Genomic DNA, 24,794 nt, shown 5'->3' on the forward strand with positions numbered 1-24,794 from the left:
CAGATCCCTACCCCACTTACAGCGCCACAACACAGTGATGTGGGTTGCCCTGCCCTGGTGAATACCTAAGGCTCTGCCCCTTACTACCTAACAGGTGTGCAAGACAAAAAAAAAAAAAAATGGCCCAAATGAAAGAACAGATCAAAGTTTCAGAAAAGATACAACTAAGCTGTGAAGAGATAGCCATCCTATCAGATGCACAGTTCGAAACACTGGTAATCAGGATGCTCACAGAATTGGTTAAGTATGGTCACAAAATGGGGGTAAAAGTGAAGGCTATGCTACGTGAAATAAAGGAAAACATACAGGGAACCAACAGTGATGGGAAGGAAACCGGGACTCAAATCAACAGTTTGGAGCACAAGGAAGAAATAAACATTCAACCAGAACAGAATGAAGAAATAAGAAGTCAAAAACATGAGGAGAGGCTTAGGAACCTCTGGGACAACTTTAAACATTCCAACATGAATCATAGGGGTGCCAGAAGGAGAAGAGGAAGAGCAAGAAGTTGAAAACTTACTTGAAAAAATAATGGAGAACTTTCCCAATCTGGCAAAGGAAATAGACTTCCAAGAAATCCAGGAAGCTCAGTGAGTCCCAAAGAAGTTGGACCCAAGGAAGCACACGCCAAGGCACATCATAATTACATTACCCTAGATTAAAGATAAGGAGAGAATCTTAAAAGCAGCAAGAGAAAAGGAGACACTTACCTACATTGGAGTTCCCATAAGACTATCAGTTGATTTCTCAAAAGAAACCTTGCAGGCAAGAAGGGGTTATAAAGAAGTATTAGAAGTCATGAAAGGCAAGGGCCTACATCCAAGATTACTCTATCCAGTGAAGCTGTCATTTAGAATGGAAAGGCAGATAAAATGCTTCCCAAATAAGGTCAAGTTAAAGGAGTTCATCATCACCAAGCCCTTATTATATGAAACCTTAAAGGGACTTATCTAAGAAAAAGAAGATCAGAACTATGAACAGTAAAATGACAACAAACTCACAACTATCAACAGCTGAACCTAAAATAAAATAAATAAAATAAATAAAATAAAATAATAAAACTGAACAACTACAAAAGGAACAGAATCACAGAAACGGAGATCACATGGATGGTTATCAGCAGGGGAGGGAGGGGAGAGAATTGGCAAAAAGGTACAGGGAATAGGTAGCATAAATGGTAGGTAGAAAATAGACAGGGGGACATTAAGAATAGTATAGGAAATGTAGAAGCCAAAGAACTTATATGTACAACCCATGGACATGAACTAAAGGGGTGGGGGGAATGCAGGTGGGAGGAGTTGTGCAGAGTGGAGGGGAATAAAGGGGGGGGGGGGAATGGGACAACTGTAATAGAATAATCAATAAAATATATTTAATAAAAGAATGGCTCTTGAAAAAGATAAACACAATTTACAAATCTTTAGCTTCACTATCCAATGATAAAGTATCCAAATCAATAAAATTGTAAATGAAAGAAATCAAATAGGAGGGACACTCCCAAACTCATTTTATGAGGCAGCATTACCCTGCCAAAGCCAGTAAAGGGCACTACAAGAAAAAAAAAAAATTACAGGCCAATGTAAAAATTCTCAATACGTACAAGCCAACTGAATTCAGCTGCACATTATTAAAAGGATCATTCATTCACCATGATCAAGAGGGATATTTATCCCTGGGATGCCAGAATGATTCAATATACATAAATCAATAAATGTGATACATCATTTTAATAGAATGAAAGATTTTAAAATCATATCATCTGAATAGATGCAAAAAAATTTTGACAAAATTCAACATCTGTTCATGATAAATATTCTTAAATTAGGTATAGAAGATGTACCACAACATAATCCATACTGTCGGGGGGCTTTAACGCAGTCCCCCGGTCCAACACAGATGAAGAATAAGACTACCAAGACATGATCTGCTTGGGGAGGAGAGATGGCCGATCTCTTAAACAAAAAGGGCCCAGAGCCTTCCCTCCATGGGCTTTTATTAGGTTCATTCACACAGGAATACAGATAAAGCTCATCAATCATTGTTAGGAACTAAGGGTTAAACAATACATGATTTACAGAGAACTTTGAGGGCTTATTCTGAGTTACAGCCAATTAGTTAGAGGACCATAAAACTTCAGGCGCCAGACTCATCTCAGGTCTGGACCCTTATCTTTTAAGCTGAGGGTACAAATTAAGTAGGTTTCACAGGAATGTATGTATTTTTCTTAGGCCTGATTCCCTAGGGAATCCGCCCCTTCCAGCACAGGACTGCACTGCCCTCTGTCATTGTTTCAGGCTTAAGTCAGGCAAGGGAAGTAAGGCAGCCAAGAGATTAGGAGACTTCTTGCAGACAGAATGAGGACTTAGGCTATTTCAAAGCCGAGGGGCGAGGGTCCATCACCCCCTTTTTCCACAGCCCCCCGAGTCCTTCCCTGCAAGTTTATTCCTGGTGACCAGAGCCTGTCTTAGGTTGATCCTCCCTTGAGGATTCTTACCCGTCATTGGCTAACTGGCCAAGCTCAGGGCCAAGCAGGGTGAAGTGGGCAGAGGTGGCACACCTGCCAGGGAGATAAGCTTTGTCTCCTTAGTGGCTTATGGTCCCAACTCTGACTCAGCCTTAACCATGGGGAGTTACAGCCTCTGAAACCAGGCAGGGAGGTTCCCAATGCCATACCATATATTACAAGTCCACATCTAACATCACACTCAATGGTGAAAAGTTGAAAGCTTTTTCTCCAAGATTAGGAGCAAGAGAAGGGTGCCCACTCTCACCACTCATATTCCATATAGTACTAGGATTCCTAGCCAAAGCAGTCAGGCGATACAAAAAAAAATAAAAGGTATCCAAATTGGAAAGGAAGAAATAAAATTGTCTCTATTTGCAGAGGACATGATTTTATGTTTAGAAAAAGCTGCCAAAAAATTGTTAGAACTAATCCACAAATTCAGTGAAGTTGCAAGATAAAAAATTAACATGTAAGAGTCAGTAGCATTTCTATATACCAACAATGACCTATCTGAAAAATAAAGAAAACAATCCCATATACAATAGCATCAAAAACAAAATAAAACCTTAGAAATAAATTTAAGCAAGGAGGGAAAGATCTCTATGCTGAAAACTGTAAAACAGTGGACAAAGAAAACACACAAAAATGGAAAGGCATCTTGTGTTCATGGAGTGGAAGAATTAATACTGTGAAAATGTCCTACCTGGAGCCATCTATAGATTCAATGCAATCCTTATCAAGAATTCAATGGCATTTTTTGAAAAGTAGAAAAACAACCCTACAATTTGTACAGAACCACAAAAGACCCCAAATAGCCTAAGCAATACTGAGAAAGAAGAACAGAGCAGGAGGCATAATACTTTTTTACTTCAAGCTATCTTATAAAGCTATAGTAATCAAAACAGCATGGTGACATAAAAACAGATCCATAGACCAATGAAACAGAATTGAGATCCCAGAAATAAACCTACGCATATATAGCCAATTAATATTTGACAAGGGTGCCAAGAAAACTCAGTGGAGAAGAGACAATCTCTTCAATAAATGGCACTGGGAAAATTGGATATTCACATGCAACAGACCCCTATCTTACACCAGTCACAAAAATTAACCCAAAATGAGGTAAAGACTTAAATGTAAGGCCTAAATCCATAACACTCTTAGAAAAAAAACCTAGGAAAAAAGCTCTTGGACATGGGCCTTGGTCATGATGTTTGTATGTGACACCTAAAGCACAAGCAGCCAAACCAAAAATGAGCAAGTGGGGCTACAAGAAACTAAAAAACTTTTGCACAGAAAAATAAACAATCAACAAAACGAAAAGAGAACCTATAAAATGGGAAAAAATGTTTTCAAATCTTCTATCTGATAAAGGGTTACTATCCAAAATGTATAAGGAACTTACACAACTCAATAGCAACCCCTCAAAATAATCAAATTTTAAAAATGGGCATAAGATCTGGAAAGACATGTTTCCAAAGATATACAACTGGCCGACAGGTACACACATCATTAGGGAAATGCAAATCAAAATCACAATGGGGTATCACCTCATACCTATTAGAGTGACTATTGTCAAAGACAAAAAATAACAAGTGTTGGCTGCAATGTGGAAAAAGTGAATCCTTGTGTACCATTGCTGGAAATGTAAACTGGTGCAGCCACTATAAAAAGCAGTATGGAGATTCCTCAAAAAATTAAAAATAGAACTATCATATGACCCAGCAATTCCATTTCTGGGTAAATATCCAAAGGAAAGGAAAACACTCATCCATGACATACCTGCTTCCCCATGTTCATAGCAGCATTATTTATAATAACCAAGACAGGTAAACAGCTTAAGTGTCCATCAATGGAAAAATGCATAAAGAAGCTTTGGAATATTTACAGCCATAAAAACGGAGGAAATCCTGACACTTGCTGTTGGGAACCTCCCTGCCTGGTTTCAGAGGCTGTAACTCCCCATGGTTAAGGCTGAGTCAGAGTTGGGACCATAAGCCACTAAGGAGACAAAGCTTATCTCCCTGGCAGGTGTGCCACCTCTGCCCACTTCACCCTGCTTGGCCCTGAGCTTGGCCAGTTAGCCAATGACGGGTAAGAATCCTCAAGGGAGGATCAACCTAAGACAGGCTCTGGTCACCAGGAATAAACTTGCAGGGAAGGACTCGGGGGGCTGTGGAAAAAGGGGGTGATGGACCCTCGCCCCTCGGCTTTGAAATAGCCTAAGTCCTCATTCTGTCTGCAAGAAGTCTCCTAATCTCTTGGCTGCCTTACTTCCCTTGCCTGACTTAAGCCTGAAACAATGACAGAGGGCAGTGCAGTCCTGTGCTGGAAGGGGCGGATTCCCTAGGGAATCAGGCCTAAGAAAAATACATACATTCCTGTGAAACCTACTTAATTTGTACCCTCAGCTTAAAAGATAAGGGTCCAGACCTGAGATGAGTCTGGCGCCTGAAGTTTTATGGCCCTCTAACTGGCTGTAACTCAGAATAAGCCCTCAAAGTTCTCTGTAAATCATGTATTGTTTAACCCTTAGTTCCTAACAATGATTGATGAGCTTTATCTGTATTCCTGTGTGAATGAACCTAATAAAAGCCCATGGAGGGAAGGCTCTGGGCCCTTTTTGTTTAAGAGATCGGCCACCTCTCCTCCCCAAGCAGATCATGTCTTGGTAGTCTTATTCTTCATCTGTGGCGGACCAGGGGGCTGCGTTAAAGCCCCCCCACAACTTGCCACAACATGGATGGACCTTTAGGGGATTATGTTAAGTGAAACAACTCAAAGAAAGACAAATATGAAAGTTATCAGAAGCGGAGTCCACTTCCCCTCAACGCCAGGGAAATACCTAGCTGATCTGAGGAGCAGAGCGAACAGCCAACAGTACTCCAGCATATATGAAGATCAGAGACCAAAGATAGAGGACATTGAAAGATCTGACGGTAAGAAGAGTGCTCAAGGACAATAAGGTCCCCGGGACCCGGGACCGCGCAGTACAAGGGCGGCAGAAGCGCCAGCCCAGGTGCAGGGGCGGCTGCAGGAGTCTTGGGAGAGGGCCAGGCTGAGCTGTGAGCAGCCAGGTGCTTGATTGGACCAGGGGGGCTTGAATAGGAGGAATTTCTCAAAAAGAAAAAGAAAATAGAGACACTCAGGGGCTAGTTAGAGAACTCTCGGCAGCAGCCGCAGGCCCCTGGCGCCCCTCCCCCCTCCGCCCCTGGACTGCGAGCGCAGGACCTGAGGCCCGGTTGTGCGCACGCAGATTAGCGAACTGGGGGCACACACATGAAACCCCGGAGGGGCGCCCACACCTGAAACCTCCGAGAGCATCTGGAGCAGAGGCTAGCTGCTCCACCCACAGGCCCAAAACCTCAGACCCGAGTGCCTCGTGATTCAGTCCCAGGGCGGCCCTGCCCACCCGAGAGACTCAAGCCCAGGGCGGCTGGATCCGCCACTTGTGCGTCCCAAGAACAAAGCTGCTGGATTGGCTGATCAACGGCCTGATTGCCTGCCAGGGACCACACGTACAACGCCTATCTAACACCTGCGCATAGAGCCCTGCAGGGCCTACTAGCTCTCTAGGACAAAGGCAGAATACCCAGCAGACGGGAGCTGCAGGGCTAGGGGAGACTGCAGGCTGAACAACAGCGAAGAGTGTGGCCCAGGAAGGGAGAAAAGTGAAACCAATCCTTCCAACCACACCCTCCCGTTGCACAGACAGGACGACCAGCAGAACTAACCTGACCGGTTTAAAGCCAAAAGAAGGTTTTTTTTTTTCCTTTCCTCCTTTCCCCCTGAATTCCTTCTTCCTCTCTTTTTTTTTTCATTCCTTCTTCCTCCCATCCTTTACCATTTTTATGTCTTCTTCCTGCCTTCTTTTATCTATTTCTATGTTTTAATTTTTGTTAAAATTCCTTCTTATCTTGCCTCCAATCTTTCTTTATTCCTTCTTCCCTCCTTCCTTCCTTTCCTCCTTTTCTATTTCCTTTTTCCCTCCTTCCGGTTTTTTTTTTCTTTCTTCCCCCCTTTCTCTTTTTCCCACAGGTGAGACAACAAAACCTGGAGTGCTGAAAAGACTAGAGTTAGACCGTGTTAAACCCATAAACGTCAGCTCAAGACCAGTGAGCACAGGAGATTAAGGAGACAGCACCACCGAATCCCACTGGCATTCTACCATAGAAGTTCATACCATAAACCCAGGGAGTCAGAATAGAGCAATTTAAGAAGCAGAGGCCAACAAGAAGAGTCTCACAAACAATGGGAAGACAAAGAAACAATTCCCAAATGAAAGGAAAGGAGGAAGCCTCAGAAAGAATGCTAACTGAAAAAGAGGCAAGTCAACTATCAGATACTGAGTTCAAAGCAATGGTCATCAGGAAGCTCACTGAGCTCTCTGAGCTCAAAGAGAACTACCAGAAACTACAAGGAAACTACAGTGAACTCACTGCAAACTATATCAACATGAAAAAGGAAATAGAAAATATCAACAAGAGCCAAGAGGAAATGAAGAATACAATTTCTGAATTGAAGAACACAGTAGAAGGAATGAAAAGCAGACTTGATGAAGCAGAGGATCGGATCAGCAAGCTGGAGGACAAAGTAGAAAAAAACACCCAGAAAGAGCAAGAAAAGGAAAAGAGGCTCAGAAAGAATGAAGAGGCAACAAGGGAAATGCAGGACAACATGAAACGTAACAATATCCGTATAATAGGAATACCAGAAGGAGAAGAAGAAGAGCAATGGATAGAAAACCTGTTTGAAAAAGTAATGATGGAAAATTTCCCTAATCTGAGGAGAGAAAAAGTCACCCAAATCCAGGAATCACAGAGAGTCCCAAGCAAGAGGAACCCAAAGAGACCCAGTGCAAGATACATCATAATTAAAATGGCAAATTTCCAAGACAAAGAGAGGATCTTAAAGGCAGCAAGGGAGAAAAAGGAAGTAACATACAAGGGAGCCCCAATAAGGTTAGCAACTGACTTCTCAATGGAAACGCTCCAAGCCAGAAGAGAATGGCAAAAAATATTCCAAGTAATGAGAACCAGAGGCCTGCAACCAAGACTACTTTACCCAGCAAGGCTCTCAATTAAGATAGAAGACCAAATAAAGAGTTTCCCAGACAAAAGAAGTCTAAAAGAATACAGCTCCACCAAACCAGTTCTGCAAGAGATGCTAAAGGGACTGCTTTAAGGAAAGGAAGGAAAAGAGAAAGACAGAGGAACACAGGTAGGAAATAATGGCAATGAATAACTACCTATCGATAATAACCTTAAACGTAAATGGATTAAATGCTCCAATCAAAAGACATAGAACAGCTGAATGGATAAGAAAACATGACCCACACATATGCTGCCTACAAGAGACCCATCTCAGGACAAAAGACTTACACAGACTTAAAGTGAAGGGCTGGAAACAAATTTTCCAAGCAAACGGACAGGAAAAAAAAAGCAGGGGTAGCAATACTCATATCAGACAAAATAGACTTCCAAAGAAGGGCCATAAAGAGAGACCCAGAAGGTCACTTCATAATACTCAAAGGAAGAATCCACCAAGAAGACATAAACATTGTAAATATATATGCACCCAACATAGGAGCACCCAAATACATAAAGAAAATCTTGGAGGATTTCAAGAAAATTATTGACAGCAACACAATTATAGTAGGGGACTTTAACACCCCACTATCAAAAATGGACAGGTCTTCCAAACAAAAGATCAACAAAGGTATTGTGTCACTTAACAATACCCTAGAGGAAATGGACTTAACTGATATATACAGAGCTTTTCATCCCAAAGAAGCAAAATACACATTCTTTTCAAGTGTCCATGGAACTTTTTCAAAGATAGACCACATGATAGGACACAAAGCAAGCCTCAACAAATTCAAGAAAATTGAAATCATATCAAGCATTTTCTCTGACCACAAGGGACTGAAACTAGAAACCAACCCCAAAGGAAAAAACCCAAAACACTGAAAATCATGGAGACTGAATAGCATGCTATTAAACAATGAATGGGTCAAGAACGAGATTAGGGAAGAAATCAAAAACTTCCTGGAAACAAATGAAAACGAACTCACAACAACCCAAAACCTATGGGACACAGCAAAGGCAGTCCTGAGAGGGAAGTTCATAGCAATACAGGCCTACCTTAAGAAGTTAGAAACAGTTCACACAAACAACCTAACCCTATGCCTACAAGAACTGGAGGAACAACAACAAAGACAGCCCAGAGCAAGCAGAAGGAAGGAAATAACCAAGATCAGAGCAGAACTAAACGACATAGAGACTAAAAGCACAATTCTAAGGATCAATGAATCCAGGAGCTGGTTCTTTGAAAAGATAAACAAAATCAACAAGCCTTTAAGTAGGCTCATCAGGAAGAAAAGAGAGAGGATCCAAAGAAAGACAATTAAAAATGAAAGAGGAAAGATTACAACTGATACCACAGAATTACAAAGGATTGTAAGAAATTACTATGAAGAACTGTATGCCAAGAAATTTGAAAACCTAGATGAAATGGACACATTTCTAGAAAAATATAATCTTCCAAAACTGAATGAAGAAGCAGCAGAAAACCTGAACAGACCAATAACAGCAGACGAAATTGAAGCAGTCATCAAAAAACTCCCAACTCACAAAAGCCCTGGACCAGATGGTTTCACAGGAGAATTCTACAAAGCATTTAAGGAAGAGCTAACCCCTATCCTTCACAGACTATTCGAAAAAATCCAAACTGATGGAAGACTCCCAAACTCTTTTTATGAAGCCAGCATCATCCTAATCCCAAAACCAGATAAAGACACAACGAAGAAAGAAAACTTCAAGACAACATCTCTGATGAACATAGATGCTAAAATTCTCAACAAAATATTGGCAAACTGCATCCAGCAATACATTAAAAAGATCATCCACCATGACCAAGTGGGATTCATCCCAGGGATGCAAGGATGCTACAATATTCGCAAATCAATTAACATAATACATCACATCAACAACAGCAAAGACAAAAATCACATGATCATATCAATAGATGCGGAAAAAGCATTTGATAAGATACAGCACCCATTTCTGATAAAAACACTCAGCAAAGTGGGAATAAAGGGAGCAGTCCTCAACATCATAAAGGCCATATATGAGAGACCTACAGCCAACATCACACTCAATAGACAAAAACTTAGAGCTTTCCCACTAAGATCAGCAACAAGACAAGGATGCCCTCTCTCACCACTCCTATTCAACATAGTATTGGAAGTCCTAGCCACAGCAATCAGACAAGAAAAAGCAATAAAAGACATCCAAATTGGAAAGGAGGAAATGAAACTGTCACTGTTTGCAGACGACATGATAGTGTACATGGAAAACCCTATAGACTCCACCAAAAAACTACTTGACCTAATAAATGAATTTGGCAAAACAGCTGGATACAGAGTCAATACCCAGAAATCAAAGGCATTCCTGTACACCAACAATTAAACTGCAGAAACAGAAATCAGGAAAAAAATCCCATTCAATATAGCAACAAGAAAAATAAAGTACCTAGGAATAAACCTAACCAAGGAGGTAAAAGACCTGTACTCAGAAAACTACACAACACTGAAGAAAGAAATTAAGGAAGACACAAACAAATGGAAGCATGTACCATGTTCATGGATTGGAAGAATTAACATCATCAAAATGACCATACTACCCAAAGCAATTTATAGATTCAATGCAATCCCTATTAGAGTACCCATGACATATTTCACAGATATAGAACAAACATTTCAGAAATTCATATGGAACCATAAACGACCCCGAATAGCTGCAGCAATTCTGAGAAAGAAGAACAAAGCAGGAGGGATCACAATACCTGATATCAAACTGTATTACAAGGCCACGGTAATCAAAACAGCCTGGTACTGGCATAAAAACAGGCACATTGACCAATGGAACAGAACAGAGAGCCCAGAAATAAACTCAAGTCTATACGGTCAATTAATATTTGACAAAGGAGGCAGGAGCATAAAATGGAGCAAAAACAGCCTCTTCAACAGATGGTGTTGGCAGATCTGGACAGCTACGTGCAAAAAAATGAAACTCGATCACCAACTTACGCCATACACAAAGATAAAATGAAGATGGATAAAAGACTTAAATATAAGCTGTAACACCATAAAAGTCCTTGAGGAAAACATTGGCAGGAAAATCTCAGACATTCCACGCAGCAACATCCTCAAAGACACATCCCCTAAAGCAAGTGACATAAAGGAGAGAATAAACAAATGGGACCTCATCAAAATAACAAGCTTCTGCATGGCTAAAGAAAACAGCACCAAATTACAAAGAGAACCAACAGTATGGGAAAACATATTTGCCAATGATACCTCAGACAAGGGCCTGATCTCCAAAATATATAAAGAACTCACACGACTCCACTCCAGGAAGACAAACAACCCAATTAAAAAATGGGCAAAGGACTTGAACAGACACTTCTCCAAGGAAGACATACAGAGGGCCCAGAGACATATGAAAAGATGCTCAGCATCACTAGCCATCAGAGAGATGCAAATTAAAACCACAATGAGGTATCATCTCACACCAGTCAGAGTGGCCAACATAAACAAATCCACAAACAAATGTTGGAGAGGATGTGGAGAAAAGGGAACCCTCGTGCACTGTTGGTGGGAATGCAGACTGGTGAGGCCACTGTGGAAAACAATATGGAATTTCCTCAGAAAACTAAAAATGGAACTGCCCTTTGACCCAGCATTTCCACTGCTGGTATTATACGCTAAGAACCCTGAAACACCCATCTGAAAGAACCTGTGCACCCCAATGTTCATAGCAGCACAATTTACAATAGCCAAGTACTGGAAGCAACCTAAGTGCCCATCAGCAAACAAGTGGATCCAAAAACTATGGTATATTTACACAATGGAATTCTATGCAGCAGAGAGAAAGAAGGAGCTTATACCCTTTGCAACAGCATGGATGAAACTGGAGAGCATTATGCTAAGTGAAATAAGCCAGGCGGTGAGGGACAAATACCATATGATCTCACCTTTAACTGGAACATAATCAATAGAAGAAAAAAGCAAACAAAATATAACCAGAGACATTGAAGTTAAGAACAATCTAACAATAGCCAGGGCGGGGGAGGGGGGGGACGGGGACAGTGGGAAGAGGGGATTACAGGAACTACTATAAAGGACACATGGACAAAACCAAGGGGGAGGGTGGAGGTGGGGGAGGGAGGTAGGTTCAGCTGGGGTGGGGTGGAGGGATGGGGAGAAAAGGCATACAACTGTAATTGAATAACAATAAAAAAAAAAAAAAGACAAATATGGTCTTACTTAAAAGTGGAATCTTAAAAAAATAACTCAGAAAAATAGATCAGCCCTGGCTGGTGTAGCTCAATGGACTGAGTGCCAGCCTGTAAACCAAAAAGTTGCAGGTTCAATTCCCAGTCAGGGCACATGCCGGAGTTGCAGGCCAGGTCCCCAGCTGGGGCTGTGCGAGAGGCAACCGATCCATGTATCTCTTTCACATCAATGTTTCTCTCCCTCTCTTTCTCCTTCCCTTCCCCTCTAACTAAAACTAAATAAAATCTTTAAAAAAATTGATCAGATTTGTGTTACCAGGGGCAGGGGGTTTAGGAGTGGAGGGTGAGGGAATTGAAGGAAGGTTGTCAAAAGGTACCAAGTTCCTGTATAAGAAAAATAAGTACTAGGGATGTAAAGTGTATGATGACACCAGTAAACATACTGGGCTGTATATTCAGAAGTTGCTAAGATAATAAATCCTGGAAGTTATCATCACACGGAAAAAGTTTTCCCTTCTTTTTTATCTCTATGAGGTGGTGAATGTTAACTTCCTGTGGTAATCACTTCATAATGTATGTAAGCCATTATGCTGTACAACTTAAACTTACACAGTGTTGTATGTCCATTGCATCTCATTAAAACTTAAACAACACAAATTACCATTCTGGAGGTCAGAAGTTCGATATGGTCTTTATTGGGCTAAAATGGAGGATTGGGGAGAATCCAGTTCCATTCCATTGCCTTTTCTAGCTTCTAGAGGCTGCCTGCATTCCTTGGCTCATGGTCCCTTCTTCCATCCTTAAGGTTAGTGCTGCATCTTCAAATCTCAGTCTGAGTCTGTTTTGTAGTCACATCTCCTCCTCTGACACTCTGTCTTCCTCTTATGAGGCCCCTTGTGTTTACATTGGAACCACCCGGGTCATCTCCCCCTCTCAAGATCCCTAACTAAACTATATCAGCACTGTCATTTTGTCATGTAATATAACATGTTCACAGGCTTTAGGAGTTCGACTGCTGACGCTTGGGGAGAGGGCGTTATTCTGTCTACCACAGTGAGCATCTGTTACTACTCATACACGGTGATTGTGTCCTAAACAGCTACCAATGAAGTTTGAACTTTATGCAATTACTCAGTTACTACGCCTTGCTAACTGAAATCTGAACTGTGTTGTAAGGGGTAATATGTTATTTAAGTAAACCATGGCAACTGGAATGTGTGTATAACTGAACGATGCAAAGCAAGGCCTGTTTTAAGTCCAGCTGATAGGTCAGAAAGGGTGAGAAAATGCATGTGGCTCCACGTGTCGGGCCATGGCTGCAGAAAACGAGGTGCACATGACCCACACGTCCGCACTCACATTTGAAGAACAATCATAAGTCAACAGTGAGCTGGGTCTCAAGGCTACCAGAATACTGACAGCACTACAGCTCGTCCCTCTGAAGAACATGGTACAGGTGAGTGTGAAAAAACCTTGAGAAACGATGACAGAACTCCCCTCTTACCTCTGTCATCTTCTGCCCACTCCCCCTCCCCCCAGAAAATACGTCTGAGTATCGTGTGCACTAATATCCAGTCACCGATAGTGTATCACACTTGTTTACAAAGCAACTGCCTTTTAAAACATTTCTGACTAATAAACATAAAAGAGCTCTTTTGATAACTGATTAAGAGTATGATTAACATTTCTTATGTGCAGAGTCAAGCAAATTACAAAATAAGTAAATAGGGGACACAGGTGTCTGATACTCTTAGACCAAACACAATTTACAAAACTGAACTGCTGATAGAAGTTTTCTCATAAATACATTTTATTTTGACAGTAAAAAGGTCAGGCGTACAGTACAATTATTGAAGCACACTTTTTTGAGGTGGGTATTCTCACCATGCACAGGGACATAGAGGGACTGGTAAGAGGGTGTTTTCCTCCTCTGGAAGTATTATATTAAACTGCAATATAAACACCTGATCTTGCAGAACAGGACACCTCTTCAAGAGTTGTAGCCTATTTTATAATACCTAAGTACTGCAAATACATTCATCGCATGAACTGGGGAGAGGAAAGGAAGCGGAAGCAGCATTTCATGAAAATCCATTCCTTGACTACATCCATATCAAGACTTACCACTTTACAGAATTCATAATTTATTAGTCAATGCTATTTTAAAATAGTACTTCAGTAGTCTTAAATCGATATTGGAGAAAAATCACGCACACGGCCTAACCCCAGTGAGGTATATGAAATGAAATCCTTATCCGTCTGTGGCTCCTGTTGGACCCCTGACAGGGCTGAAAATACCTCAGAGGCAACTGTTCCATTTTTCACATTCTCAGTCCAGACGGGTGAGGACCCAGCGTGTTAAGTGCGTATTTCAAGGATGCATGCTGAACCCGTTTAGAGCCACAGTAAGCTACGAAAGGCTTTCATAAATACTCTTTGAGAGGGAATATAATCATTAAAGTTGGTATTTTACCTCAGAAAAGATTATTTACACTACAGAGAATAAACTCTCATATACATTTTGAAACTCCTACTATAAATTACTATCCTAAGTCTGTTAAGACTTGATGGTTTCTGCTTTCGTGAAGTAGGTGAAAGGGTGATCTCTCTTCTTCCCATGTGATTGTACCTACACGAGCCTTTTGGGAGGCCTTAATCAACTGTAATTTACACATCGAAGTCCTTCAGTGCTCCCCAGCTGCCACCTATTTTCACTTTCACCTTCAGGTTCACAGAAAGTTTTATGGCATTTTCCATTTCATTCTTGATAATCTGTGCAACCTAAGCAGGGAAGAAAGAGGTTAACAAACTCTCTGCCCAATGAAAGAATGCTTTTCACCCCACCCACTGAGCTGGGAGGCCAGACCAGAGCCCTTCACCTGGTGATTAAAGCCTGACATCAGCAAAGAACCAGGCACCCCAAGTCCGCACTGACCAGCAGGAGCTCTGCCACTTTCCGCTAGAATGCTCAGAGCTTTGAAACCCTCAGGACAAGACTCCGAATTCTCATCTAACTTCTCCCAGACAAAAAACATCCCTGCACAAGGAATTTTTTTTTTAATTTTTATTGTTATTCAATTACAGTTGTATGCTGTTTCTCCCCATCCCTCCTTTAACAACAGTATGACACTGACACTCTCAGTTCTTTCTATACCCTTAAGGACTCGACATTTATGTGTCTTAGCCTGACCTACAGAGTGTCTTAACTTTCCGTAGAATGGATGCAAACACTGTAAAAATACCTGAACGACATCCTCTTCCGCCACTTCATATAAGAGTTCATCATGGAGCTGAAGGATGAAGAAGCCTCCTCTGACTGGGCCAAAGACCCCTTGCAGTTTTCTCTTCGGTAACAATCCTCCTACCCCTGAAAAAGGCAGCAAACATAAACACGTCACTCTGCCACAGGAGAATGTTGTGTTTTGTTTTGTTTTGTTTTAGAGATCTTGAGAAACTCTGTGAAATTTTAATTAAGAGATTAAAATACATAACATTTGGAACTACCCGGAAAATAACTACTTGCTATCTGCTACTGAGCCTACTTATCAGGCAGACTAAATCTCCGCCAACTTCCTCCCAGAAAGGAGGAGTCTAACAAAGAAGCCAGTAAATGAAGTGTGAAGAAATCTGCTCCAAACTCTAACTTATTTCTCATAAAAAACCAACATCTTCTCTTTCCATGGAGTCCCACTGTTCTGAGTAAAAGCACCCGGATGGCATGGGGCCTGATTCCTGCTCCAGCAAAGTGAACTGGTATTGTCATTAGGCAATGTTTTATAAGAGGGACACTGCCTGGTGTCTTTTTATGGCCAGAAGTGTCGCTACAGTAATACTGGTGCTTCCCCAGTTAGCATACTCTAGACAAGCACCTAAACCTCAGACCCAAATGCGGACTTCAGAGAGTGTGTGAGCCCCTTGATGTTATATGTAAGAGTCTACGTCTGTACATTTTTCTGTGGAGATGACCGATAGCTTTCAATAGATTCTCAAAAAACCCATGACTCCAAAAATGGTTATAAATCAATGGACTAGACTTAGTTACTATTTCCTAACTAGCTGGGCCTGGTGGTACAGACTATGCCCCTCTGATCACTAAATAAGGTTCAACATTAAGACCTTTAGAGTAACTGTCTTTAAATATTTGTCCATATCTCACACCACTGCTTCCTTTCTGCCATCCAAATTTCCCACATACCCTCAGGACAGCACACGTGTATTCCCATCTCCTTCAATACCCGGTGCTTCCCTCAGAGTTCTTTAGCTGTCACTATCTGCAGCCCCAGTTTGCTCAGAGGGGGCTGTCATAGGGTAAGAGAACAAATGCAGATGAGGTCACAGCAAGCTGCTTCCACAGCTGGGCTGCAAAGGCTGTGCATCTGTTCGCCAGTTTGGCTGACATCTGATCCTCCCCACTGGACCCCCTTATCTCACAGCCCCAGCTGTGCAGATGCTCTAGCTTTTCTGCTTTCTGATCACCGCACCTTTGTCCTCTTCATTGCCCTGTGCACTTGGCTTCTGACCCAGGACGTCATGATCTTCCTGTTCCCTGTGCTGTCTGCTGCCTCACCCTCAGCTCCCTTTGATCGCACTGACCCGCTGCTACCTTTAACCTGTCCTGTCACCATGAAGTCATCCTCAGGGACATATCTACATTGTCTTCCACTCGTTCTAAAGGTTGTAATACTCTGCTGTGAAGAGTTATGCAAATATTCAAAGTCAGGTATCGTGTCTTCCCTTCCTTAGTAGATTTTAAATTTGAACATAGGCTGATGACTTTTACCTCTAAACCCTTCAAAGCACACACTATTCCCCAAATAAGCTTGATCATCACACATTCTCTCTCTCTCTCTCTCTCTCTCTCTCTCTCTATATATATATATATACACACACACACACATATACATACATATATACACATATACATAGAGTATGTGTATGTGTGTATATATATATAGTGGGTATGTGTGCATTTTTGTGTGTGCATACTTACTCCCACATAACAGTATGTTGAATGATCAGCCTTATATATTTTGGGGGGCACTGAAGACAATAAAACTAACAATCCCCATTTGGTGGGCAAATAGGTTTTTATATCTATGTATTTTTGTATATAAGTGAACATCTTTTTATGTAACTGGCTGCATTATTCTCTTTAATATATTTGTATGTCTCTTCTAAAAATAGCAAATTCCATCCTCAACAGCTGACCTGTACCTTTTCTGCCCCATCTCAAGAAGTTTATTCTTCCCCTTTATGCCTGAAACTTCTCAACTTCTTCCCGGGAACACTTAAAACAAGGCCGCAGTCATGGTTTGACGATCTCAGTGGCTGTGCAATGGCATTTAAAGTGGAAGTGCAGACATGGGAGAAATAGATGAGGGAAAGTTCTATGTACTTGTTAAAACAAGAAGTAATCTATCCAAGCAACAAGGAAAGGACTTTTAGGGAAAATACTTTAAGAACAAGAGCAAGAAAGGCGACAATATTGACAAAGAAATGTATGTGATAAGGAAGTCAACTTAGTGTTTATTCCAGACTTCAGAGAACATGGAATGCCATGAATAGGTAAAATCAACATGTTCTTAAGTTATGTTCTGAGGGCCACAGGGGATCCCTAAGGCCCATTCAAAGCATATGCAAAGTCAAATTACTTTCTTAACAACATGCAGAGGTTGTTTTCCTTTTTCGGTCTCTTTTGTCAGTAAGTATACAGAAAGGTGATCAGCTATCCTGGTTTTAGCACTGCCAGTACCACGTCCTGAGGAACCCACCAGTCTCCCACAAACTGAGGCATTTATCACTCTACACTATATGTTTAGGGCTTTCCAGAGGTTACAGGACATGTAACATTGTAACACACTGAGTGCAGAAATAGGAGAGAGAATCCAACTATCTTCTCATAAGCTAGACATTAAAGAGATTAGCAGAAAGGTAAAATAAAGCCACTCATTACCAAATTTCTTTTATTCTAAAAAAATGTAGTTATTAATATTTTAGCCCTGACTGGTGTGGCTCCGTTGGTTGGGCATCGCCCCGCAAAGCGAAAGGTCACCGGTTCAATGTCTGGTCAGGGCACATTCCTGGGTTACAGGTTCAGTCCCCACAAGAGACAACCAAATGACATTTCTCTCTCATATCAGTGTTTCTCTCCCTCTCTTCCTCCCTTCCCCTCTCTCTAAAAATAAATAAAATATTTAAATAAATAAATAATATAGTTATTTTAATTAAAATGTTACTTATGTTAATATACATTGAGTTTATTATTTTTTTAATGTTTTTAAATTCCTTATTTTTTAAATTTCTAACATGGTAAATATTGGTAGATAGAGCCCACAGAAACAAAAACCCTTTGGCATCTCAATAATTGTGAGTGTAAAGACAAATTGAGACCAAAATGTTAGAGAATTGCTGAGCATATATAAAATACATCCCCTTTTCATTCCTGATGCAATTAATCTGATCACGCTATAGCAGGGGTCTCATTTACGAACAAACCTGTTCTGTCACTTTGAAGCGCACTTTCCCGATGACCATGGGATTTGAAGATTGAGGGGAAGGTCTCTAATTGCTTCTGAATGTTAACTGTGGCTATTTTGACAATATCAGCTGCGGAACCTTGGACTGTTGTATTGATAGCCTGACGCTCAGCCTATGAAAAACAATAACAATAACACGTGTTCCATCAGGTACACAACATGGTTTCATACCCACTATCCAACCAGAAGTCTGGACCAAGATGTGACCTAGAATATCGACTGTTAAGCAGCATTGTTAGAATAACAACTGGAATGATCCAGGCCCTGAGATTCTGCGTTATCATCCACATGATAAATAAAAATTGCTTCAGTTTGCAAATATTCAACACTCAGTTAGGAACCAAAACCTGTATCACACTTAAGATATATTTAATATAGCTCAAAATTATTTTATAAACACATATCATCAATGTTCTAAACTTCACTCTAAAGCAGGGGTGTCAAACTCATTTTCACCGGGGGCCCCATCAGCCTCGCAGTTGCCTTCAAAGGGCCGAATGTCATTTTAGGACTGTATAAATGTAACTACTCCTTAACTAGGAGCAAGGAGCTTGGTGCTGCTGCTGGGTAGAAACAAGATGTCAGGCCGGATTAAACAAGGTGGGGGGCCAGATACAGCCCATGGGCCTTGTGTTTGCCACCTGGGCTCTAAAGGATCTATTCCTCAAAATATAACTATTAATCCTAAACAGATATAAGTAGATTCTTTGTGATGTGGGTTGGAATGTTCCAAGTACATCTTCCATATGAATGGCCTCTTAGTCCCATTGTTGAGTTTGCCACTGGCAGGTCTGGAGCCCTCAGGTATGAATCAGAGCTTTTGATGGGCAGCCAGGGCTGATCATTAGCTGCTGGTGAAAATGCAGATCCTAGCTCCCTAGGTATTAGGTTAGCACTTCCCTAAAACTATAGTTGCCATGAACTTCTTGGTTGGCAACCATAACCACCAAAAGTGATTATCCTGGGCCAGTAGGGATGGAGTCTGAGTTAATATGTAAGGTGCAACATGTCCATGAATATTGTTCCTGTCGTCCCAAAAGTTCTCAGAAGGGATCTATGTAACTTGAGAGGTGTTCTCTGGTTCCCCGTTTCCTGAGTGGACCCGACTCCTAGAATACCTGCTAAAGAGAGAGATTTTTTTTAAACAGCTTCTTTCAATTTTATTTTCACTAGCAACAAAACCATAGATTGGAATATTTAATATTGTTAAACTATTCATACTACCCAAAGCAATTTACAGGTTCAATATTTTATAAACCCAATGCCATTTTTTAAAGAAATAGAAAATATCATTATCAATTTATATGATATCTCAACAGACCCTGAAGAGCCAAAAGAATCTTCCAAAATAGCAAGGTTATTGGCTTACATTTCATGATTTCAAAACACATTACAAAGCTAAAGTTAAAATAGAGTGGCACTGGCATAAAGACAGACATATAGACCAATGGAATAGAACAAAGAGAGCAGAAATAAACCCTTGTGTTTATTACTTATTACTTCCACAAAAGGTGTTGGGAAAGCAGGATATTCACATGTAAAAGAACTTTATACCACATGCAAAATTAATTCAAAATGGATTAAAGATTTAAATGGAAGACCCAAAACTATAACACTCATATGAGATAACACAGGGGAAAAGCTTCATGACATTAGATTTGGCATTAAATCTTTGGACATGATACCAAAAGCTCAGGGAACAAAGCAAAATAGGAAATGAGACTACATCAAGCTTAAAAATTATCAGTCATCAAAAGAAACATTCAAGTGAGTTAAAAGAAAACCTATAGAATGAGAAAAAGTATTTGCAAATCACAAATATCTGTTAAAGGGTAAACATCTTAGTTATATAAAGAAACTCTAAAATTTAAAACAAAAAAGCCCAAATTAATTAAATAATGATCAAACACTTGAATAGACATTTCTCTAAATACAACATAAAAGTGGACAATAAGATAATGAAAAGATACCCAACATCAGTAATCATTAGAGAAATCAAATCAAAACAACAATGGAGTATCACCTCACACTTATTCAGGATGGTCAGTATTTGGAACACAGAAAGTGACCCGTGTTAGCATGAGGTCAAAAAATTAGAACCCAAACCCACTGTTGGTGGAAATGCAAAATAGTGCAGCTACTGTAGATAACAGTTTGGAGGTTCCTCTAGAAATAAGAAACAAACTCATTATGTGGTTGAACAATCTCACTTCTTTTTTTATATTCAAAAGAATAAAAAGCAGGAGTTTGAAGTAGTATTTGCACACTCATTTTCATTGCAGCATTATTCACAATAACCAAAAGGTGGAAGCAAGCCAGTTGTCCATAGACAGAGTAACAGAAAAAGAAAATGTGGTATATACATACATAATGGAACATAAGCCTCAGGGATTTTAACCCCTAATTTTTCCTTTAAAATCTTCATTTAATTATATTAAAAATGCATAACATTATACTTACCACCTTAACCAAAAGCCTGTGTACAGTTCAAGTGGAATATATATTCTCGTTGTAAAACAGATCTCTAGAACTTTTTCATCACTAAAACTAAAAATCTATACCCATTAAGAAAAAACACCCCGTTTCCTTCTCCCCCAAGTACCCCACAATAACCAGTCTTTGTATATGTAAATTTAAATACTTGAGATACTTTATGTAAGTGAAACATATCATTTCTGTCTTCTTCTGACTAGTTCATTTCACTTAGCATAATATTAGAATTCCCTAATTTTCTATGGCTGAGATACATTTTTCTAAATCTACTTTTTTGGGGGGTATCAAATGCTGATCAATCCCCTGTAAACTCACTCAGTTGTTGCTTTTAAAGAGTGACTGAATTTGAGTCCTCCTGACTCCTCCCCTGGTTGAAACTTTGTGTAGTGTGTTGTATTATTATTACTTGCTGCTTTCTCTATGAAGTTACACAGCCCCTCCCACTGCCATGTAATTTGAAATGTTTTTCACTCTAACAAGATGGCCTTGACTTGTCTTGGCCAATGAATTGTGAGTAAAACTGACATATAGCACATGTAGAAGTTTTAAAAACTATCCAACATTATCACAAAAAAATCATCTATCCTAGATAGGGACTCTTCCTTTGCTCTGGATTCCAGAGGGAAGAAAACATGGAACAGCGTGACAGTCAACCGAGGGCCAAGCTGTAACATGATTTAAAAATAGAGCTGCTTATTGTATAAGTCACTGAAGTTTTGGAGTTGCTTTTACTGACATAAGCAAAAATATGACTAAAACATATACTACACTCTAATAATATTGTACTTCTCTGATTCTCATCCAAAATAAGAAAACATGGCAGTCTTAGCTATGTGTCCCACAGTCTAAGTTTCTCCATGACCAGGGTGTTTTGTACACAATGAAAATATAGGTTTCTGATAATGGCAGATTAGGTCATTAGAACCAACACTCTGACTGATAACATGAAAAAGCTGGAATTCTTTTCTTTTCTTTTTTTTTTTTTTTTGCAGGTGATGCTGTATAGATAGAAATATCTAAAAGAATATCACAGATAAATTATTAGAATATGTAATATTTGCAAGGTTTCTAGGCAAAAGAACAACAATAAAAACAATTATATTTTTATGTGTGAGAAGCCAAGGCTTAAAAAATGTGAAAAAGAAAGGAAAAGAATTTTAAAAATACCATTTGCAACAGCATCAAAAGTTTTCAAATACCTAGCTATAAATCTAATAACAAACACCTAATAAGATAAAATCTCTTTCCCAAAACTACACAATGTTATTGAGAAAATTTAACAATACCTAAAGATCTAAATAAATGGACAAATAGATCATGTTCCTGGATTAGAAATTCAAATTTTAAATGTGTCCATTAATCCCATCTTGATCTATGAACTCAAGGCAATAATAATAAAAGAAATCCCAACATGATTTTGTGTTTGTGTGGAAATTTACAAGCTGCTTCTACAATTTATACAGAAATACAAAGAATGAAGAATAGGCAAATATTTGTGGAAAAAAAACAAGGTAAGACAACTTACTTTGTCATATATGAAGACACCTTACAAAGCTGCGGCACTAAGGCAGTGTGGCACTGTCTGAAGATGAGCAAATACAACAGACCAAAATAATGTGTCCAAAACCAGAAACATCCATATTACTTGATTAGCAGCAAAGGTGGCACTGCAGAGCAGTGAAGGGAAAGCTCATTCTTTTCAATAAATAATTTGGGACAATTGTATATCCACAGGGGAGGTGAGGGACCTCGACCTTCGATCTCTCATAACATAAAAATAAATTCCTGATTGACTGTAGATATAAATATGAAAGGCAAAGCAAAAATTTCTAAAAACAATTTCTTGATGTTGAAGTACACAAAGCTTCCTTAAACAGATCAAGGAAATCGCTCCAATAATATAAAAGATTGATAAATTCATGTAAGCAAAGGGCTCATGCCTGGAATATATAAAGGACACTCACAAATTGGTTTAAAGGACAGACAACAACAACAAAAAAAGGCATAAGACTTGAACACACTCTTCACAAAAGAAAATTCCAAATGGTCGATAAACATTTTAAAAGGAGCTCAACATCACTAGTCATCAAGAAAAAGCAAATAAAAATGCAATGAGATACTATTATACAATTACCAGATTGGCCAAAATTAGAAAGACCAATGATATCAAGAATGTACATACACTTGATCACCAACTTACATCATACACAAAAATAAATTCAAGGTGGATAAAAGAATTAAATGTAAGTCGTAACACCATAAAAGTCCCAGAGGAAAACATAGGCAGGAAAATCTCAGATATTCCACACAGCAATACTTTCACCGATATGTCTTCTAGAGCAAGGGACATAAAGGAAAGAATAAACCAATGGGACCTCATCAAAATAACAAGCTTCTGCATGGCTAAAGAAAACAGCATTAAAACAAAAAGAGAACCAACTATATGGGAAAACATATTTGCCAATCATACCTCAGACAAGGGCCTGATCTCCAAAATATATAAAGAACTCACAGGACTCCACTCCAGGAAGACAGACAACACAATTAAAAAATGGGCAAAAGACTAGAACAGACACTTCTCCAAGGAAGACATACAGAGGGCCCAGAGACATATGAAAAGATGCTCAGTATCACTAGCCATCAGAGAGATGCAGATTAAAACCACAATGAGGTACCATCTCACACCAGTCAGAGTGGCCACCATAAACAAATCAACAAGCCAGTGTTGGAGAGGATGTGGAGAAAGGGAACCCCAGTGCACTGCTGGTGGGAAGGCAGACTGGTGCAGCCACTGTGGAAAACAATATGGAATTTCCTCAGAAAAATAAAAATGGAACTGCCTTTTGACCCAGCATTTCCACTGCAGGGATTATATCCTAAGAACCCTGAAACACCAATCCAAAAGAACCTATGCACCCCAATGTTCATAGCAGCACAATTGACAATAGCCAAGTGCTGGAAGCAACCCAAGTGCCCATCAGCAAATGAGTGGATCAGAAAACTATGGTATATTTACACAATGGAATACTACACAGCAGAAAGACAGAAGGAGCTTATACCCTTTGCAACAGCATGGATGGAACTGGAGAGCATTATGCTAAGTGAAATAAGCCAGGTGGTGAGGGAGGAATACTGTATGATCTCACCTTTAAGTTGAACCTAATCAACAAAACAAAGCAAGCAAAATATAACCAGAGACATTGAAATTAAGAACAATCTGACAGTAACCAGAGGGTAGGTGAGAAGGGATAATGGGGGGTAAGGAGGGAAAGGTTTTCACGAACAACTATAAAGACACATGGACAAAACCAGGGGGTGGTGGAAACGGGAGGGACGTGGGGATGGCTGGGGTGGGGGGAGTGGTGAGAGGTAAATGCAGACAACTGTAATTGAACACCAATAAAATAATTTTTAAAATAATGAAAAAAAAAGAATGTAGATACAATATACAGAGTTGATGGCAATGTAAACTGGAATACTCACTCTGCAAAACTCTTACTTAGTACATACTAAAGGTAGTACACACTCATAGTCTTACTCTATGACTCAGCAATTTCACTCTAAGGTAATGGAACTGGGTACATACGTTCACCAAAAGATATGAAAATCTCATATGTGAAAATGTTGATAATAGTTTCATTTAATGATAACCAAAATGTGAAAATAAAAATGTCTGCCAACATTAGAATGAATAAATTATTGGTGTGTTCCTACAATGGAATACTACTGAGCTGAATGAAAACCTATAGCTGCCCATGACACTACTGAATCTCACAGACTTATATTTGAATGGAAAAATTCAGACCCAAGAGTATATAGAGTATGATGATATTTAAATAAAAGTCAAGGTCATACAAAACTAACCTATAATTTTATGTGTGTGCACTGTGGAGCCTTGGAGGGGGCATAAGGAAGCCATCTGAGGAGCTGGGAAAGTTCTCCATCCTGACAACGGTCATGGG

At 39.8% G+C, this 24,794-nt stretch overlaps 1 protein-coding gene across 4 annotated transcripts in view; it reads right to left on the minus strand.

The window, feature by feature from the left end:
• Positions 1-13,605: 13,605 nt before the first annotated feature.
• POLQ (DNA polymerase theta) overlaps positions 13,606-24,794 on the minus strand; it is a 143,580-nt gene continuing 132,391 nt past the window's right edge. For all 4 annotated transcript variants that reach the window (XM_045185961.2, XM_024578062.3, XM_053918417.1 and 1 more), the window contains 3 exons: positions 18,299-18,452; positions 15,046-15,170; positions 13,606-14,584 (listed from right to left, as the gene is read on the minus strand). In XM_045185961.2, coding sequence (XP_045041896.2) covers positions 14,471-14,584; positions 15,046-15,170; positions 18,299-18,452 — 393 coding nt within the window. In that variant the 3' untranslated portion in view covers positions 13,606-14,470. The remainder of the gene's footprint in view (positions 14,585-15,045; positions 15,171-18,298; positions 18,453-24,794) is intronic.

The sequence above is a fragment of the Desmodus rotundus genome, chromosome 2, assembly GCF_022682495.2.
Source record: "Desmodus rotundus isolate HL8 chromosome 2, HLdesRot8A.1, whole genome shotgun sequence".
In the NCBI taxonomy this organism is placed as follows: Eukaryota; Metazoa; Chordata; class Mammalia; order Chiroptera; family Phyllostomidae; genus Desmodus; species Desmodus rotundus.